Source organism: Atractosteus spatula, chromosome 14 (assembly GCF_055471065.1).
Source record: "Atractosteus spatula isolate fAtrSpa1 chromosome 14, fAtrSpa1.hap1, whole genome shotgun sequence".
Taxonomy (NCBI): Eukaryota; Metazoa; Chordata; class Actinopteri; order Semionotiformes; family Lepisosteidae; genus Atractosteus; species Atractosteus spatula.
This window is the reverse complement of record NC_142719.1, coordinates 24,120,387-24,141,696: the sequence shown is the minus strand read 5'-3', so window position 1 is coordinate 24,141,696 and position 21,310 is coordinate 24,120,387. Positions and strand designations below refer to the sequence as shown.

General features: G+C 41.5%; 1 protein-coding gene across 1 annotated transcript in view; it reads right to left on the bottom strand.

The window, feature by feature from the left end:
* Nucleotides 1–20,505, bottom strand: part of LOC148820939 (beta-1,4-galactosyltransferase 1-like) — a 49,199-nt gene extending 28,694 nt beyond the window's left edge. The window contains exons 1-2 of the mRNA XM_088932202.1: nucleotides 19,797–20,505; nucleotides 1,776–2,011 (exon numbers count right to left, since the gene is read on the bottom strand). Coding sequence (XP_088788328.1) covers nucleotides 1,776–2,011; nucleotides 19,797–20,094 — 534 coding nt within the window. The 5' untranslated portion in view covers nucleotides 20,095–20,505. The remainder of the gene's footprint in view (nucleotides 1–1,775; nucleotides 2,012–19,796) is intronic.
* Nucleotides 20,506–21,310: the final 805 nt, after the last annotated feature.

Below are 21,310 nucleotides of genomic sequence, written 5' to 3'. Positions count from 1 at the left end.
CTTGTCCTTGAATTTCTGTGATCCTGTATTGTCCAGTGCTGGTTCTATAGTTACTACCCTCATTTCTGAGTGCCTGGGTGCCTTTATTCCTGCATTCCAAAGTTCTAGTTCACTGGTCTCTACCCTTGTCCCGTGTTCCTGTCTTCCCACATTCCCAAGTTCTTGCATTCCTGTCTTTGTCCCCATCTCACTTCTCTAGTGCCTGATTGGATCTGTGACCCCACCTATCCCGTTTTTGAGAGTGGATTCCTCCCTTGGCTTGCAACATTCCAAGAATGTATAGTGGCTTGGGCCCTGGCTTGCTCAACCTTCATTCCTATCGGTGCTTTTGACAATGTCTCGTCTGTCTTTTCTGGCTTTACTCCCACCTGCACACTCTTAACAACACTCCAGCAGTCTGCATGCGCTTTCAAGCCTAAGCTTTTCCAGTCTGCACACAGCCCAGCACAACCCAGACACAGGGTGTGTGCAACTCTGCCATGACCGTACGTGCGTTCCCCGTTAAGCTCCTGCTCCTGTTCCACTCACACCCTACCTCCGGTTTGCCCAACTTTTACTGCAGCATCGGTCATGCTAATGAAGCACCTTGAATTGAATTGAGGGGGGGGGTGAGCGAGCGAACGAGCGAGAGAGAGAGAGAGAAACACCCAGGGGTGCAGAACCAGGGAACTATTTACATATTAAAACTATTTCCCAAATTTAATATGTGCTTTTGTATATTTATTGTCAATTAATTGTCCATAATATTGCTATTCTATTTTTTAAAGAAATGTTTGTTAAAAGAAAAGTCGCGGCACCAGCTGGATTTGAACAGCCAACTTGTGGGTTACTAATGTGGCACCTAGAATACCAGGCTACCGGCAAGGTCACATGAGGAGAGGTGAAACAGCCCTACACATACAGAATCAACAGACATTGTACAGTGTGTATTACTGTGTTGCAGTATATGAATATAATTATATCATTATTAATTTCTTTAGATACATGATTCCATATTATATTAGCAGAAAAGCTTAAAACTACCACTTTTTATACATGCTATTTCACATGTTAGTTAAAGACTTCAATGCTTAAAATGTTTAGGGAGAAATGGAATACTGGTGTGTATTTTTTCTTTAAAGTACCGAGACCAGCCATATACTATAATACTGTATGTTTATGTTCCAAAATTAATATTGTCTATGGCCTTCACACACGTTATGCTCCTATTCTTTTTATGCTCAGCTACTAAGATTTCCCTTCAGTGGTAAAATTCCATATAAATATTCAATACTAAAACGGGCACAGTAAAGACATTTAAATCTTTCTACGACCGACCAAAGCACCACAAGTGCCCCTGTCGGTCAACCAATCACGTACCGCGGTATTGCGCGAGGACGTAGCCAATTACCCGCGGTACGTGTCTGTGCCGCGCACTTTGAATGGCTGCATCTGTAAGTAACCAACTTTGAAAAAACTGACAAGCATAACTTTCTCTTATCACAGTTAAAATTGTGTTTCTGTTGCACACAAGTAAAGAAAATAAACTACAGCAGAAAAATCTGACTTGGTCTCTAAGTTGACAGACAACAGTACAGCAGTGAAAACCAAGCCCATGATGGGGAATTATCTGACCAAATGAGGAATGCCTACTATACTGTACATTGCATCATGTTTAATGCTCTACAAAAACGAAGAGGACTGAAAAATTCCAGTTACATACCACAAAATTAAAAAGGATTTTAAAGATTTTCATGGTAAGAAAGCAAAAAAACACAATCAGTGTTGGTTCTTACCTGGTTTATCACATACACTCCATAGTCAAGTTGCTGCCGCTTAAGAATGGGATGCATGTAGTAAAGCCAGTACATCAGATGGTAATCTCGTTTGCGGAATGGAATGATGACAGCCACTTTCTGCAAGGCTATGCAATCCTTTGGGGTGTAACGTCCTCCAAACTGGAGGTCTGGGTTTTGGTGCTTGATCTGTTCCAGGCTCACTGACTTGTTGAACTCTACTCTGAAGGGGCCCACTGCAGTGAAGTAAAAACAGTTTTTTAAATCAGAACATCTTCAAGACTGCATCATCAACATTTTATCTGACATTAATTGGACCTGTAATACTAAATTAACTAGGAGAGGCCAAAACCACACCCAGCATTCTGTGAAAAATGCAATGTTGAGCTAATCATGTTTGTTTTCATGTAAATTTGAATGGAAAGATTGGACCTTAAGCATCAGGCTAAAGATGCTTAAAACAATTCAAAAACAATCCTACTGTTAACTGATACCAGATATATCTATCACTTTGTAATAAGGTAGCCATCATTGTGAGGGAGTTTGGTTTGACTGCGATATTTAGGGAACCATTACGAAGATAAATTGGTTATGTAAATGTAAGTTAAATGTACAAAATGCTACATACTTTCACTTGCACTGTCAAGTTTGCACTTCACTGTTCTTTGACTCTGTCATTGCATCTAAAAGAATAAGTTTTTATTCAGCAGCAGAGCTACACCGGAAGAAAACCAAGTTTCTTCCCCTTAAAGAGTGACTTGCTCGGCCCGCAGTCATCCTCTGTGCATAGAGACTTTCTACTAGTCAGCCGGACTACTAGTAGGTCCCGAGAGAGACACTGTCGGCGCATCGCCACATCAGAAATCTCTCCTCCTAACTCGTCTGACCGAGCTGCACCCTGACTGGTTGGCCAGGAGGCAGAGGATGCCGGAACGATGCCTATTGAACGCCACAGCGATTGGATGCAGCCGCTAGCTGATCTTTGGTGTCCATGCCGGGAAATACGAATCTATATCTGCAGAAGTAAACCCAATGTTCTACATTGCATCTCGAGAATTCAATTGTTACCTCAACACAAGTTGATATCGATTCAATTCATATTAGTAATGTGGTTACTTTTGAGTAGCTAATGTAGAATGATTAATGATAGTGTAGTGTGCTCTCACAAGGCACCAGTTCTGTAGGGTTTGGGCATTTACGGGGACAATTATTAATTGTAGCCGTAAATCACGAAATTGATTCTATTAATGGCCTTAGAATCCAACCATGCGATATTACTCACACAACGCACACACACAGGTACTAATACACAAGGATACATTTATTAATATATAGAATGTGCATGTAAACCTAACAGATCTTATCGTGAGGGTCATCAGAATACAAAAGATATATATTCATTCAGTTACGAAGAGTTACATATATCAAGAGGACATACGTTCGGTATATCATTCATTTAGACCGTTTCGTAATTGAACTTGGTTACAACTTCTACATTAGATACTCAAAACAAGTACATAACTCTTAGGAATTAAATTGATATCAACTGGTTGGGATAACAATTGAATTATCGAGCTGTAATGCAGTGAAGTTGAATACTCATCCAATCTCTGGGGATTCAGATCTCCTGCGGGCTCTCTGGCTCCGTGCTAGGCTGTGCTGTGCGGCTTGCGACGGTGCACTGCTGATGCTCACTGAAGTTAGTTAGTTTTGGCTGAAACTAGCAAGAGTTTGTGCACAGGAGAAAAGATGACTGTGGGTCCCAGCAGGTCAGGAAGAGGACCGGTTCGTTCCTGATGAAGCGCTAGTTCTGAATAGTGATTCAGCTGTCCACAGTTCCAACCTGTTCACGAGGCTTGCTGCTGATGCTAACCTCAGGTGGATCTTTTGGTTACTCTCTGGCAACCTCCACTCTAGACTCTCAGAACAGAGGAAAGTTCTGGCACTCGGACACACTGGCCGTTCCGTGGTTGTCCGGGCTGAGTCTCAGGATGGTCAGGAGGCGCGCTGCGAGAATGTCCTGCCCTTGGGAGCCTTTCTGCTCCTGGGCCGTCCTGCCCTGGAATTGTCTCGTACCCCTGGAATTCTCCTTAGAATTCCCTTTAGAATTCCCTTTAGAATAGTCTCTAGAATAGTTCTTTTTAAATCTTGGAGCTCTGTGTTGCCTTTTTTTACCTGGAGGAACTTCAGCTCGTTCATTGGCTGAAAGTCTCATGGGCATCAGAGACCCACGTGGGTTACTCGGCCCTACCAGTTCCTGATTGGCTGATGATGAGTAACCATGCCCTCTGACCTTGGGGTTGTAAACCACTTGGATGAGGCTCTCCCTTGGAATCTTGCAGACTTTTAGGCACCAATGGATGACCATTGATCATGATAGCCAGGCTTAGCTAAGTGCATCCCCATTTGGGAGCTGTCCCTTATCAAAAGAAAACATCTTTAAATCAGCCTGCATGAATAGTTTCTCTGTGGCTGCACCACAGAGATGAAGAGAGAGATGGGGCCTCATTTGGGAAAGCACAGCAACACTTAATTCTGTCTTATTAACAAGCATTGCCACTACATATCCCCCCTTTTTGAAGGTCACGAGGTCCTGAGGCGTTGTTGCCTTCAAAACAAAACAGAGTTAAGTGATGTCCCTTGTCATTAGAACATTAATCTTAGATGTCCACATTACTCCTCGAGAATTCATACCGGAACCAGCATTGGATACAAACATGATGAATAACATCTGGAGTATGTATAAACAAGGTAGGAGACATCATCTCAGTCTAGGCATTACACATCAGGAAGTTCACTGTCAATATCCGATACCTCTGTAGTAGATATTTGGGGAGAAGTCACTTCCTTTCTTTTGACATGCTACCTTTGACTCATTCATGCCACCCAGAGTACATCTTGATGTGAGAGTACAGCATTCAGAGTACACTGTCAGTCATGATCCAACTACCTGGCAGTAGTGTTACAAGAACAACAGTTCCTGTTCCCAGCCCCCCGATAAACCTCGACACCTGTGTTGGGTATCTGCTAGGGTGGTTTGGAGGTTTGTTCCATTAAAGCAAACAAACTACCTGTACCTCTTCAGGGCTTACTGTTTCTTGGATTTCTATCCAATTCAATAGTGTGGCACCTGAAGGCATCCACGACCTCAAGTTTGGTCTTATGTGTCTGGTTCTAGACAGTACAGTGTTAAGTCACCAAGCTGTACTATGGCCTCCTCGGGAACTTGCAGGAAAACTGTTTGATTAGGTAGCTGCATTGTGGTAGCTGTATCATGCCTGTCACAAGTCATAGTGACAGTTAAATGTGGTGTGCTGACCAGCCATTTACTTCCCACCTGCTCTTCATGGGGTTCATTAACCTCCCTCTGCTCGTTAGTAGCTTTACACCCTTCATTGGTGAATCAGTTAGAAACAGCCAATGGATAGCTTTGGTAGCCATACCCATCTCAAGATTTGGAACCAAATTCAATCTTGGATTACCTTCTAGGTGAGCTATGAGCGATGGGGTTAATGTCACATACTCCTCTACTGAGAAGAGTGGAATCAAGTGGTTTGGGTTTGTGCCATGGCTAGACTGGCTACAGTGGCACTAAACTCCCTTAACAGGTCTTGTGTCAACATTCTGGCCTGCTGCACACAAGCATAAACCCACTGTATAACACCAATAATCATGTCCACTGGTTGGGGAATAAGATTCAACCCTGTTGCATAGGAAGTTGCCTGTAGGATTTTCCCTAAGCTTTCCAACTTTTGCTGCTGTTGATACAGCATGTTACTACCCTCTGGCATCTCTGACACCTGCCTTCTTGGGGCAGTCAGGGTGAGAGTGCCAGTAGCAAACAAACCTACCAGAAATAGCAAATGCACAACAGTGGCGGCAGCAATCAGTCCTCCCAAAAGTCTTTTAGGGTGGCTGATCCCAGTCATCTCCTTCTGAGTGACTGTCGCCTTTCTAAGCTGGCGCAGCGTGTACATGGTCTCTTTCTCAGTATGCCATGTGGCATCCTGGGCACCAACATCCTGGAAATCTGGGGAGATCTGACGCAGCTGCTGATGCTGCTCCTCCATTTCCAGGGCATCTGCTTTTTCGATTTGTTCATGCCTGTGCTCTAGGAACCCTGCAGGGGGCGGTGCAGCGGTGGAGCATGCCTGACCCTCGGCTGAGTGGTCATCTGGAGCACCTGAGTGATCTGGGATTGTTACCCCATTCTCACTGTTCAGGTCCACCCTGCACACTTCCTGATTGAGGAATCCCTCTATCGGCATGTTTACAATCGTTCGCTGGGCGTGGGTGTAGGACACCTGCTCGCTCCCCCCTTCCCTCTCTAGGGGTTCAGGGAGCTTCCCCAGCACTGGGATAGCTAGTTCACAGTCTTTGAACTCACTATCACCCACCAGGCCCATGTCAGTGCGGGCGGGGATTCTGACATCCCTCTTTGCAATGTCCTGCACTGGCAGACGGGTGGCTTGACCATCCAGCTCCAGTCTGGCTGAACCACTGTTGGTCAGACTCAGATTGACAGACTGAGCTGGTGGCTGTAAGAAAACTGGCTCGGCTTTCATTCCCTGTCCCTTCCTGGGGACTGGGTGTGTTGGAAGCCCTGCCGTTGAGGCAGGAACAATCAGGTCAGTCTCACTCACTACCTGGTAGTTGTGAGAAATAATGTTACCCAACTGCAGGTTCCCTGGGTCACAGCAGAGGGAATCAGCATCTGGGATCAGGTGTGTCCACAGCGCAGTAGTCCCAGTGTCCAGCTGGGCTCTCTGTCTAACCTGTGAATGTTGCACCGGGGGCACCTGGCAGTGGCCCTGTCACAGCTGCTCAAGCAGATCCTCACTAATAGAGGACCTCTCAGGGCTAAGGGTGAGGGCTACATCACCAACCTGCTCTCCTGCCATCTGGATCCCTTCCATCCCTGCGGGGTGGTGGTCCTGACCCCTCTTGGGTGCCAGGGTGCACAGGGAAAGCTCCTTTTCATCACCAAGTGGGGAGATCTGCTCCTCTTTAGGGATGTAAAAGGGGTGTGCTTTACCTGGTGGATCAGGCGGCTGCTCAGAGCACCGCTCCTGTGGCAGGGAGGCTGTTGGGACCTCAGCCGGGACACGACTTCCCTGTATATCCGGGGAACAAGAAAATATTTTTATTTCTTGTCCAGAGGGAACAGAAGGAATCTCCACATAGGCTTCTGTGTTCGGTGGGCACTGTGTGAGCACAGTCTGCCTCTTGGCCCCCCTTTCCTTCTGTACAGAAGGCTTAGGAGCCTTGACCCGTTTCCACACTTTGCCTTTCTGGTGATCCACCAAAGGTTCCAATCTGAGTCGCATGCCCTTTTCTTTTTCTACCCGTTTGAGCTTGCTGTGTGACATCAAACACCTTTCAACCTCAGTGTCAATCAGTGTCTCACTGTGTAAGACATCTCCCATGGCAGCCTTGAGGTAAAAGCTTCCTGCTTTTCCTCTGTGTTTTACTGCCTGCTCTGTGATTTCAGGGGTGGAGTCAGCACTCGCTAGGGAGTGGCTGACCTCATCCAGGCAGGAACCCTTCCGCTCAATCAGACAGACTGAGGGAGGGAGAGGGGGCGGGTCTCCGCCTCCTCCAGTGGAGAGTATCAGCTCATTCACGCTTCCGGAAGCCTTGGGGAGCGGTTGTCTCTGTCCTAATAAAACTTGTTCAAGCCTGGCCTGGCGGGCGGCTACTGAATCCTTTTGTTCAGCCTTTTCTAGCTCTTTCCCTTCCCCGGTGTTCTCATGGCACTTAGGACGCTGGGTGCGGTCCTGTGTGCCTGCTTTGGAACGGGGCTTAGCCAGCTCAGGAGCCTGTGCTCCTTCGAGCAGGAGGGAGTTAACCCTGCTGGCTCTGACGGCAAACACAGTCGCTTTAACAGCTTTTTGCTCAGAGCGACTTTGGACATCATACTCCCAGGCTTTCTGCGCGAATCTCCTAATATCAGTCATTTTCATGGTCTGTGCATCTGTATGCATTAAGATCATCTTTCTGACTGACGGGTGGAGATTTGCAATTAATAAACCCTTGAAATATGTGTTCTCTTCGCAACCCTCATCATTTCGCCCTGCAAAATAAGATCGTCTAAGTCTCTCGTAATATTCGTGAGGGGACTCGGCTCTCTCGTGCTTAATGTTAAGGGCGGCAGCTATCGCGGCAGTCGGGTCAATAAACGCACTGCATTCTTGGATAAGTGCTTGACAAAGCTGTTCAAAGTCATTACAGACTTTCTTCATCTGCCTAGCCATCCACTCATGTACGGCTCTGCTGGTAGTTTTCCTGACCAGAAACACTTTCTCCTGTTCTGTGGCGTTTGGCGGGTACTGCAGGGTATACCTGAGGTCCTGAATATAACTCTCGATATTATTCTCTGACACTGCGGGGTCAAATCTCTCCATGTCCTTCGCTAGCTCTCTCAGAGAATGGAGATTTATTCTTCTAGCTTCTCCGCTGACGGAGATATGGCAGAGATCGTGGTCAGACCTGTCGCTGCTAGAGAGAGTGCTTAATAGCGACTCGAATTCAGACCTTTTAGCAACCATCGTTAAACTTAAAGAGTATTACTGTTAAGTACGAAATCACAGTTGTACCACAGAAAACCACAAGATCAAGTATGCAATCAACCCGGTAGATCGCAAAAGATCACAAAACAATCAAGCATTGCTTAAAGAGCAAGGGGAACTTTTTGTCTTTCGGCTTTCAGCACACTGTATTGTCGTGTATGAAACCCGCGGCATTTTATATGAATTATTCCGCTTGGTTGAATCATTTCAGTCTTACCACGCCCATTTCAGGGATGCCAAATTATGCAGTGTGCTCTCACGAGGCACCAGTTCTGTAGGGTTTGGGCATTTACGGGGACAATTACTAATTGTAGCCGTAAATCACGAAATTGATTCTATTAATGGCCTTAGAATCCAACCATGCGATATTACTCACACAACGCACACACACAGGTACTAATACACGAGGATACATTTATTAATACATAGAATGTGCATGTAAACCTAACAGATCTTATCGTGAGGGTCATCAGAATACAAAAGATATATATTCATTCAGTTACGAAGAGTTACATATATCAAGAGGACATACGTTTGGTATATCATTCATTTAGACCGTTTCGTAATTGAACTTGGTTACAACTTCTACATTAGATACTCAAAACAAGTACATAACTCTTAGGAATTAAATTGATATCAACTGGTTGGGATAACAATTGAATTATCGAGCTGTAATGCAGTGAAGTTGAATACTCATCCAATCTCTGGGGATTCAGATCTCCTGCGGGCTCTCTGGCTCCGTGCTAGGCTGTGCTGTGCGGCTTGCGACGGTGCGCTGCTGATGCTCACTGAAGTTAGTTAGTTTTGGCTGAAACTAGCAAGAGTTTGTGCACAGGAGAAAAGATGACTGTGGGTCCCAGCAGGTCAGGAAGAGGACTGGTTCGTTCCTGATGAAGCGCTAGTTCTGAATAGTGATTCAGCTGTCCACAGTTCCGACCTGTTCACGAGGCTTGCTGCTGATGCTAACCTCAGGTGGATCTTTTGGTTACTCTCTGGCAACCTCCACTCTAGACTCTTAGAACAGAGGAAAGTTCTGGCACTTGGACACACTGGCCGTTCCGTGGTTGTCCGGGCTGAGTCTCAGGATGGTCAGGAGGCGCGCTGCGAGAATGTCCTGCCCTTGGGAGCCTTTCTGCTCCTGGGCCGTCCTGCCCTGGAATTGTCTCGTACCCCTGGAATTCTCCTTAGAATTCCCTTTAGAATAGTCTCTAGAATAGTTCTTTTTAAATCTTGGAGCTCTGTGTTGCCTGTTTTTACCTGGAGGAACTTCAGCTCGTTCATTGGCTGAAAGTCTCATGGGCATCAGAGACCCACGTGGGTTACTCGGCCCTACCAGTTCCTGATTGGCTGATGATGAGTAACCATGCCCTCTGACCTTGGGGTTGTAAACCACTTGGATGAGGCTCTCCCTTGGAATCTTGCAGACTTTTAGGTGCCAATGGATGACCATTGATCATGATAGCCAGGCTTAGCTAAGTGCATCCCCATTTGGGAGCTGTCCCTTATCAAAAGAAAACATCTTTAAATCAGCTTGCATGAATAGTTTCTCTGTGGCTGCACCACAGAGATGAAGAGAGAGATGGGGCCTCATTTGGGAAAGCACAGCAACACTTAACAAGCATTGCCACTACAATAGTATAGCTGAAAGGTATACCGAAGCATACTCTGTTTGTATCTCTTTGTGTTTTGCATCTCTTTGTGATTATATACTGTACCTTTCACTTTGAGAATCCTCAAAGTAAAATCTGCCATCTGTATCCAGGCAGACTGTTATATGTTTTATATGCACAATTTATGTATTAAAAAATGTATCTCGTGTACTGAATCCGTGTGTGTGCGTCACTGATCAATTGGTTTTCTAATAGCCATAATTACCTCGTGATTACTGCTACAATTAATAAATTGTTCCAGTAAATTCACAAAACCCCTGCACAAGTGTATCATCATATGTGTCCTACAGTTACATTGTACAATAGGTTTCACCAATGTGTACTATAACAAGTCCATGGTGGTCATACTGTCAGCCATGCAGACTTCTAAAAGTTGAAGGAGATGATGCATCTCAAGATGACTACAAATCCATATCTTTTTTTAAATATCTTTGATTCAAGTAGGTGCCAGGATAAAATGGCAACATGAGGCAAGTTCTACTAACAAGATTCCCTCCCTGCTACGAGAACTGCAGGAAAGCATCAAACTTTTTTTCACCATCACAGACAGTTCCCCTAAAATATCACACTATCTGGGCCAACTTAAGCTTCTACTCCATAAGCCTTGAGAAAGAATATAGCGGGAATTCCTACATTCCTAGCCAGCAGCCATATCACGCTGCAACTCACAACTAGCAACCCACTTAAGCTAAGTAGGTGTGAGCCTGGTCAGTACCTGGATGGGAGACCTCCTGGGAAAAACTAAGGTTGCTGCTCGAAGAAGTGTTAGTGTGGCCAGCAGGGGGCGCTCACTTTGCGGTCCATGTGGGTCCTAATGGCCCAGTATAGTGACTGGGACACAATACTGTAAAACAGGCACTGTCCTTCGGTTGAGATGTAAAACTGAGGTCCTGACTCTCTGTGGTTATTAAAAATCCCAGGGTGTTTCTTGAAAAGAGTAACCCCCGTGTCCTGGCCAAATTTCGCATTGGCCCTTACTAATCATGGCCTAATAATCTCCATCTATGAATTGGCTTCATTACTCTGCTCTCCTCCCCACTGATAGCTGATGTGTGGTGAGTGTTCTGGCACACATGGCGGCCGTCGCATCATCCAGGTGGATGCTGCACATTGGTGGAGGGGAGTCCCCATTACCTGTAAAGCTCTTTTTATTATAATTACATTTAACCTAACTAGCATTTAGTCATTCCTGCATCTCCGGAAAGACATGTTAGTGTGGCAATACAAGTTAAGATACCTGAGTGATGCCAAATTTGAAGGTCTTATGATGGTGAAGTGTAAGAGAATTGTTAATTAATAATATTTCCGGCTGAATTTCTTAAAAATAAGTTATGCATACCCATACCCTGCCAACAGTTTATTTTTCATTTCTTGGATTTGTACACCACATTGCACTTTAATAAACGTGCAATACAATTATTGCCGAGATCTGTTTTCTTAATGTATTCATGATGCTTACATTTTATAATTTCATGCATTAAGGCAGGATTGGATTTGGAATGACAAAAATAATATATACATGGTTATAATTAACTAGAGTGATCACTAAATTGCAACATAAATGACATTCAGACACTGAACTGAATTATAGTGTATTGGATAGGGCTCTGGGTTCTAGACTGCAGGTCCATTGGTTCAAACCGTAGGTGGGATGTTACTGTTTCTTCAATATTGCACTTTCTTACAATTGCTCCAGAAAATGCCCTACTTTATAAACATATTTCTATGTAATTAATATAAAAGAGAATTTGGTCTCAGTTGACTTAACTGGTTAAATAAAACATTAAAAAGAACAGAAGGATGTGGGCAGATAACTGAATTAAATACATGGAAACCCAGTTCTCTGGTTTAATCTCTGGTGAGAACACATCAAAATCATTTTATTTGCCAAGTACGTTACATGTACAAGGAATTTGATCTGGTGTCTTGATGCAATAGCGTGCATTAAAAAAAAATCAATAATACATATACAGATGCAGCCATTCAAAGTACGCGGCACAGACACGTACCGGAGGTAATTGGCTACGGCCTCGCGCATCGTGACGCGCTTTGACGCAAAATACCGCGGTACGTGATTGGTTGACCGACAGGGGCACTCGTGGTCCGTTGGTCGGTCGTAGAAAGATTTAAATGTCTTTACTGTGCCCGTTTTAGTATTGAATATTTATATGGAATTTTACCACTGAAGGGAAATCTTAGTAGCTGAGCATAAAAAGAATAGGAGCATACTGTAACGCGTGTGAAGGCCATAAACGATATTAATTTTGGAACATTAACATACAGTATATGGCTGGTCTCGGTACTTTAAAGAAAAAATACACACCAGTATTCCATTTCTCCCTAAACATTTTAAGCATCGAAGTCTTTAACTAACGTGATACCGGAGTCAACAAGCATACTTTTAGAATTTGATTAAAAGGGAATATAATATGGAATCGCGTATCTAAAGAAATTAATAACGATATAATTATATTCATGTACCGCAACACAAGAATAGTACACGCTGTACATTGTCTGTTGATAATGTTTCTGTAGTGCTTTTTCAGCACTCTGTATGTGACCTTGCCGGTGGCGCTGTGGGTTAGGTTCCTGACTCCCACGTCACATGGTGAGTGTTCGAATCCAGCTGAAGCCATGACTTTTTTTTTAACAAACATTTCTTTGAAAAAATAAAACTTTTCCCTGGGTCAGAGATTAAATAAAACCTCACTCGCACCAAACAAATTTATATTTCTAAATATCACAACATGATCGAATTTAAGTCATTTTAATAACAATGAATAGTCACCTAGGCGTTACAATATAAACATTTATATTGATTTAAATCAGGTTTTGATTTAAATCGCAAACGTGGGTTTAAATATATGTGTTTTTTGATTCACAATCAGACAAATGCAACATAAATTGATATCTTTGTCTTCTAAGTATCTTAATAAACTTTCAGCATAGCTTTCTCCCCGTTTAGATTTATTTTTCTTGGGATCTTGGGATTAAACGTGGAAAGATTAGATTGTAATTGTTTTTATTTTTTAAATACATTTTAGAAAAGTGTAATCTATACTAAAAAGCTGTACACCACCTGCTATAAAGATACATATTGTAATACTTTCGGGTTCGGATAGGACAGACACAAGAACTCAGACTTGCGGAGTTAAAGCAAGTTAAAGCCTTGATTTTATATATCACCTTTAAAAGTGGCATCTCAAAGCAAAGTAAATACCCAACACTGATTGTACCCATCTGTCATGCTAATAAAGCACCTTGAATTGAATTGAATTGAATTGAGAGGGGGGGGAGGGCGAGCGAGAGAGCACAGCCAGGACAGACAGGCAAATAAGATACACTCCACAGACATTCACAACAGCGACATATCATAAAACGTTTGCACATATTGTTAAATTATTACTTGTTTTTCAGGAAGTTAAAAAAACACTTGAATTACTTATCCAGTCTCTCGAAATAAAATTATTTTTCAAGCAATGCAACTAACGTCGGGCAACATGTTTTTTTTAATCCAACATTGACAGCCACATCTTAAATCTTGTCAGTCAGCTCTTTTTTCTCTATTTGAATTGTGGCGATTCAAACAACCTGGGATAACAAGTGGTCTCAAAGTCACCGAGCTCACAGAGCTTCAACAACAGATGACAATTCCCTTAGTCCTTCCTTAGTCTTCCTGAAATTGTCAGATTATGAGTGAATAAAAGCATTATATTAAAAAGACGTTTGCGTTTGTTTGGGAGCTATATTATGTATTTTTCATATGTAAGATATAATGATGTGTTCCCGCTTACACATCGCACAACTTTAAAAGCTAGAAAAACAGGTTTTGATTCACATTATCTGGCGAGCCTTGTTTTGTCAAAGGACAGCACAAAAAAACAGACAATACACAGGGGGGGAGGGCAAGCGAGAGAGAGAGTTTTTTGCCCTCTGTCAAAAAACCCCAAATCACCCGGGGCAGAAACTCTGGGGTGATCATTGTGTGGTACAGAGCGGAGCTCAGTCACTCCAAACAAGTAGTAAAGAGAGAAGAGTCAACAATTGATTTAAGGACGAGCTGTCAAAGTGCAATGAAATACAATACTGTTGTTGTTAATGTTGTTTTTATCCTGTAAAGCATTTTGAGAAGCCACCTTTAAAGGCAATATATAAAAGCGCTGATTCTTATGGAATGTGTTTTCTTTCTTCTTTTTTTCAGTATGGAATAAACCTATTATGTGATTCTTATGGATGCCCGGTTCCGCCGGGGATTCAAAAAAAAATTATTTTTTTTTAATCGCATATCTAAGGAAATAGCAGTATAACCTTGTTCATGCACAAACAGTGGCATGTTACATTATTAATTTGGGTGTCTCCTCTTGCCAGAAAGCTCTAAATTGCATTTTGAGTGCGGTTTTTGACTTTTTTTTAAATTGCAACCCATAAATAAAGTTGATACTGTTTAGACTTTTAATTATTTTAAACTGTATTACAGCAGCACAATGCACAATGCAACGTAAATTGCAAAAATGCACTTGGAATCTGTCCAAGCCCTACTTTGTCAGGCATTTTCTTTTACTGTAACGGACATAAAAACTCCCTTGCTTTTAACAGAGCGTTTCATAATTTCTAACTACGAAAATTATTTAAACTGCGACACTTATCATTCAACCAGAGCTCGAAATATCACAAGGATCCTCAAGAGCACAGCAAAGACTGTATTAAAAGTATACTAGTGACAAACTAGTATACTTTAGATCTTTTTTTCTGAACCGGGGAAAATCTGATCATGTTTCTCTATAACAATAATAAAAAACATTATTTTACATATCACCTTTATGTGATATCACCTTAAGGACAGCACATACAAGGGTTAATTGCACAATGGACCGCGCAAAGAAATTTAAAATAGTCTTCTTTAGGTGAGAGGGCAGGAGTGGATCGCAGAAGGCATAATCAGCAAATTAGGAAAACAAAGTACAGGACAGGTGAGACGTTTATCCAGAGAGCGAGTGATCAGAAAAAGGAACAGCTGTTACGCCCAGGTTTTACGCTCCCTCTCTGCTGAATGAATAAAAGCATTTTATTAAAAACGCGTTTGCGTTTGTCTGGGTATTTACTTTGTAATCTGTGGTTTACCTCTACTGTATTGCTTTGAGATGCCACTTTTAAAGGTGATATGTAAAATAAAGTTTTTTATTATTGTTATAGAGAAACATGATCAGATTTTCCCTGGTTCAGAAAAAAAGCTCTAAAGTGCTTACACCTAACTTTCTTAATTAGATGTATTTAAAACAGTGAACTACTGTAGGTGTAACATAACATTCAGAAATACAATCGAGAATAGTTTCGTGGTGTTTGTATAGATGAAACGTTCCTAAAACGTATAACGTAACAAAATTAAAGACGATTAAAATCTGTAATCTTTCCACTTGTATGTCATCGGAAAATACAAGAAGTTTCTGCTTTGTGTAAGGATGGTATCAAAAAGTAATCTAAGTGGTGAGAAAGCTGTGCTCAATGATAATTAAGGGACTTAAAAGTAAAAGGAGATGCTTCATATTGCTTGACTAATTTTAAAAACTAAGTTATAAATGCAGACGCTCTCTCGGTGCCGCGCCGGGTTTAAATATCTAAATATACATTCGCCCCGGGCAGAGGCCGAAGAGCGCCCAGCTGGGGTGCGCGGGGAAGAGCAGGACAGGAGTGAAAGTGGTCAGGGCGGGGTTTAGGAAGGCTGCCGACCAGTGCGGCTGTCCCCCAGTGAAGCGGGTGTACAGTCTGGGGAGGTATCCGTTTTCCTTGTAAATAGTTCCCTGCTTCTGCACCCCTGGGTCTTACTCTCTCTCTCTTCTCTCTCTCTCGGGCGTGCGGGCGGTGTGTTGGCTCGCGCTGTTGGCGGGCGGGGGCGCGGGAGAGCCGGGCTAGCAGGTGGTGACGGAGAAGAAAAATAAAGGCTTTAACTTGCTTTAACTCCGCAAGTCTGAGTTCTTGTGTCCGTCCTATCCAAACCCGAAAGTATTACAATATGTATCTGTATAGCAGGTGGTGTACAGCTTTTTAGTATAGATTACACTTTTCTAAAAAGTATTTAAAAAATAAAAAAAAACGATTACAATCCAATCCTTCCACGTTTGATCTCAAAATCCCAAGAAAAATACATCTAAACGGGGAGAAAGCTATGCTGAAAGTTTATTACAATACTTAGAAGACAAAGATACTGTATCAATTTATGTTGCATTTGTCTGATTATGATTAAAAAAACACATATAATTAAACACGCGTTTGCGATTTAAATCAAAACGCGATTTAAATCAATATAAATGTTTATATTGTAACGCATACTGTACAGCCTCCATTTCTCTATAAAAATTTAAAAGATCGTGTGCGCAGCCTAAGAGGGGGGTCCACTGTCAGTGACAGCTGACAATCCTCCATACACCCATATGAAAAATTAATAATGCCAATGTAAACGTCGTATTTACAATTTGTTGATAATAGAAATGTTAGGTTCTCTAAAGCTTTGTGATAGTTGACCCAGGCAGCAAAAGATCAGCTGCACTGGTAAGATGCGACACCGAAGATATGATTAATAACCTTTTAAATCTGAAGGGAGATCTAAAGGGATCCCCCCCACACACACACAATAGAAACAGGAAGCAGAAGCAGGGACCGTTGTCAGAAGGGAAGAAGGTGACTATTCATTGTTATCAAAAATGACTTAAATTCGATCATGTTGTGATATTTAGAAATATAAAAGTCAATTGATTGTCCATAATATTACTATTCTATTTTTTCGAAGAAATGTTTGTTAAAAGAAAAGTCACAGCGCCAGCTGGATTTGAACACAACCTGTAGGTTAGTAATCAAGCACGTAGACCAGTGGGCTACTAGGGAAGTCGCATGAAGAGAGAGGCGAAACAGCCCTACACAGCCCTGTCGCAGTACATGAATATAATCATATCGTTATTAATTTCTTTAGATACGCGATTCCATATTATATTAGCAGAAAAGCTTAAAACTACCACTTTTTTTACACGCTATTTCACATGTTAGTTAAAGACTTCGATGCTTAAAATGTTTAGGGAGAAATGGAATACCGGTGTGTATTTTTTCTTTAAAGTACTGATTCCTGGAATCTGACTGGCTGACACCCTTCTGAAGTGGTTCCATAATATCTGGTATACGGAAAAGAAAGCGTTGATAAAAAAGCCTGGATTCTCATGTATCTGATACAAGTATCTTTTAACAGTCTTTGCTGTGCTCTTGAGGATCCTTATGATATTTTGAGCTCTGGTTGAATGATAAGTGTCGCAGTTTAAATAATTTTCGTAGTTAGAAGTTATGAAACGCTCTGTTAAAAGCAAGGGAGTTTTTATGTCTGTTGCAGTAAAAGAAAATGCCTGACAAAGTAGGGCTTGGACAGATTCCAAGTGCTTGTACAAATGTGCTAAAGAAATTATACTTTGAGTTTACAGCTTGTCCAAAGTCATTCATTATTAATACTATTAGTAATATCTTCGGTAAAGGCTTTGATGCATAAATATTTCTGATAAAGGTAGGTTGTGTACTTTTGTCCAACTGAGCAATCTTGCTTTCATAAAATATACCAACTTTTTAATGACTGATGATTAACATGCTGTAATACACAGTTTAAATTTAAAAGCTCAAATGCTGTACATGAGAGGTTAAGCTTTATTGGCTCCTCCCGGCGGTTTTACAAGGTGATGCCGGATACTTTCCGGCATGACGTCAAATGACGCGATATACCTCGTGATACTGCGTGATACTGCGTTTTGATGCGACACGCCCACCGGGGTATACCGCGAAATACCCCACCCATTTTGAATGGCTGCATCTGTACACTTCACACAAAGACCATGCACAACTCCACAATTATATACATACTTAATTCCATATTCATGTGTTCTGGTTAAGCAGTGTGATGGCCATGGGGAAGAAGCTATCGAGACGAGTTTATATAGGTCTTCAGTACATGGCAAATGGCAGGCAATGACTCTCTCTGCACAGTGGCCAATTTGCAATTTGCTTCTAGAATGGACAGACACATTGTCAAACCAGTTATAAAAGCCGTGAGAATGTTATCAATAATGGGTCTATAAAACTGAATGAGAATGGGCTGGGAAACACTGAATTTTTTCAACTGGCACAGGAAATATAATTTCTGGTGCACTTTCTTTGTGATGTTGACAACATTTGCATCCCATTTGAAGGTGTTAGAGATTGTTATTCCCTGATTCTTGAAAAACACCACCATACTCACTACAACTTTATCTATTTCTAGGGGGATGGGTTTTGGAGGGCTTTTCCAAAAGTCAATTCAATTTTTCCAATGTTTTGAGACTATCAAGCTAAAGGTTGTTGTTCACAAATCATGCCAACAGATAATCCACTTCCCTTCCACTTCTGTACCTGGATTCTCCATTGCCGATTAGACCCACCAGCGTGGTGACATCTGCGTACTTCAGTAGTTTGAAAGAGGGGTAGCTGGAGTTACAGTCATTTGTATACAGGGAGTAAAGTAATGGGGAGAGCACACAGCCTTAATATATTTGTTAGGAAGATGATAATCCACCTGCAGGTGGGGATGGGAACATTCAAATGAGACTTTGGATGAGTTCTGTGATGACAGTGTTGAATATAGAACTAATATAATAATAAATAAAATAATAAAAAATACTGAGTCATACATATGTCCCTGGAGATTTCAGATGTAGAAGGATAGTAGAGGCAAATATTAACAGCATCAACTGACCTGTTGGCTCTGTATGTAAATTGTTAGGGGTCAAAGTATTAATCTGTAATAGTTTTGAAGTATAGGAGTATCAGGCATTGAAAGGTTTACTTATACAGAAGTGCAACTGGTCTACAGTCATTAAAACAGATTATTTTATCCTTCTTGGGAACAGGAATGATAATAGAGGATATGAAGCAGGCAGGGACCCTGCACTAGTCCATGGACAGTTTAAATATGTCCATGAACACCAGGGATACTGGTGAACTGTACAGTGTTTCTAAGTGGCTGGTACAACCCAAACAGGACCAGCAGCATTCCTGCACTTTTGGTTTGCAAAGAGTTTAAGGACCTGTTCTTTAAAATAAGGCAAAAGCAGAACTGAAGATTCAAAGTCTTTTGATGTAAGCTGGGAGAGGGGGTAGGGCAGTGGGAAGATTTTAAGTCTTAGAACACCTGGCTTACTGATTTAAACTGAAACACTTAACAAACATCAGTAGTCAGAACTGTCCTCATTGGAACAGAAGAGCAGAACAACAACAGGAATAGGTTTTGCTGTTCCATACTGGGTTTATGAATGATATCAGTTGGTTTTATTACATAAAACAACACCTGTCTGAATCCGAAGTAAAGGTTTAGCTATGCTAAATAATTTGAATACTACATAAGTCATTCTGGTAGTTGATGTTTTTTCGTTCATGTTATAGAGTAGTGTGTGGTTTGACATAGTACTCTCACATCTACAAAGCCTAAACTAACGATAATGAAGATTATGATTAAGTAAACTTCCTTTTCTATCATCAACTGCAAATTCCAGTCTTACACCTCTCATTAGTCAATGTTCTAAAGACGTCTGCTGCCACACTGAACTGCAGGACAGCAGTAATTTTAATTTAAAACATAACAGAAGTGATCCATGCAAATTAAAGTTTACAGGACTGCAGAATACGAAAGATTTTTTTCCCCAAAAAACACAAGGATAAAAAAAAACTTCTATTCAGATGTAGGTTAATTATAACGTATATTACCACAGAATTGCACTTACCTAAAAGAAGTGAATTTTCGGGACATTTCTTAAGTTCCCCGGTCTTCGTTGCTGGCCCTATTGTCCCAAGAGACTTGTACGTGATGTGTTCTTTCCTGATGGTCCCTTCAGCTTCTCTTAGCGCTGTTTTTTCGTAATTTAAGTGCTGCTGATTTGGGACGAATGACTTACGAATGACGGTGAATTTATTTAAATAAAATACCAGGAAGACCGAAATGCATACTATGCAAATGAAACCAAGCAGCTTGCTGGTATTTTTGAGAAAACCGTCGGATGTATTCCGATCTGAATCTGCCATTGTAATTAGATCGGCAAAATAAGTTTACAGTAAGCTAATATTAAAATTAAACATAAGACAAGTGCACGTGGTATCGTTAAAATTAATAAACAAGATGTAAATATATCAAAAATAAAATATTTCGTTTTACTCTACGTTTTAAAACATTCGACTAGAAAAAAAGTAGATGTTATTATTATTTTTAGACGTCCTCCGACTAGATTTTTATCTACTTAAAACTTCTACAACAACCAGTGTCAGCTCTCTCATTTACCTGTCCATTTTCGTTAACAAATACATCGCCAAGAACATAATGTGATTTAAAACAACAAACCATGTCTCATTCTAAGACGCTTATTACGAACACTGAATATATGAAGCTATACATTCCTTTCAGGACGTTACAGGTGTCTTCCGGGTCCAGTCGTAATGAACACCTCGTGCCAGGTGAATTTTTCTTACTACTGCGCCAACTTCCCGATTCGTAGTGAATCGTTGGCTTGCATTATTACCGTACATTTTGGTCATAGGTCAACCAGTCAGGCTGCTAATACGTATTTAGTAATTTATACTAATACTGTTTACTTAGTATTTTAATGTATTTGAAAGTCCTGAGCATACAGAAGGACATTTTCACTCTAATAGAATTGACATTGAGTTGTTTCAACAATTCAGTAGAGTATTCATATTTTAGAATAAAATTACCAACATTCCCTGGTTGAGCCATTTCCAATAGGTCAACTTTTTAAAGTACTGAATTTTCCTTTAAAAAATAATTTCAGTTTCCGAGTGGCACAAGTACAGTAGGCGTTTACAGAAAATATGGTGTCAATTGCAAGGAAATTCAAACCGTGGTTAGCACGCAGTCACTTGCTGAACTGCTGCGCTAACTTCAGACCAATTGCAATAAATCTGGCAGCTGAATAGTCCGCAGTATCGTACTAAACCTGTTCTCAATCGCAACGAACCCAAAGTAACATCTGCTGCCCTCTAGAAGTTAATGGACTAACTTAAACCACCTCCTCATAAAGTTTAAGCAATGAAGTAGCGTACTACGCGGAACACTGCATCATGTTGGAACGTTCCCAAATATATTGGAAATAATATTGTTGCTACATACTGCATCCGTCGCTTGTAAAAGTATTGTAATATGTAACTAAAACTGCTTTCCAGTCACTTATTAATAATGACGTTTCGTATTTAATAGTGAACCTTAATTAGTACCTGTATGTAGAGC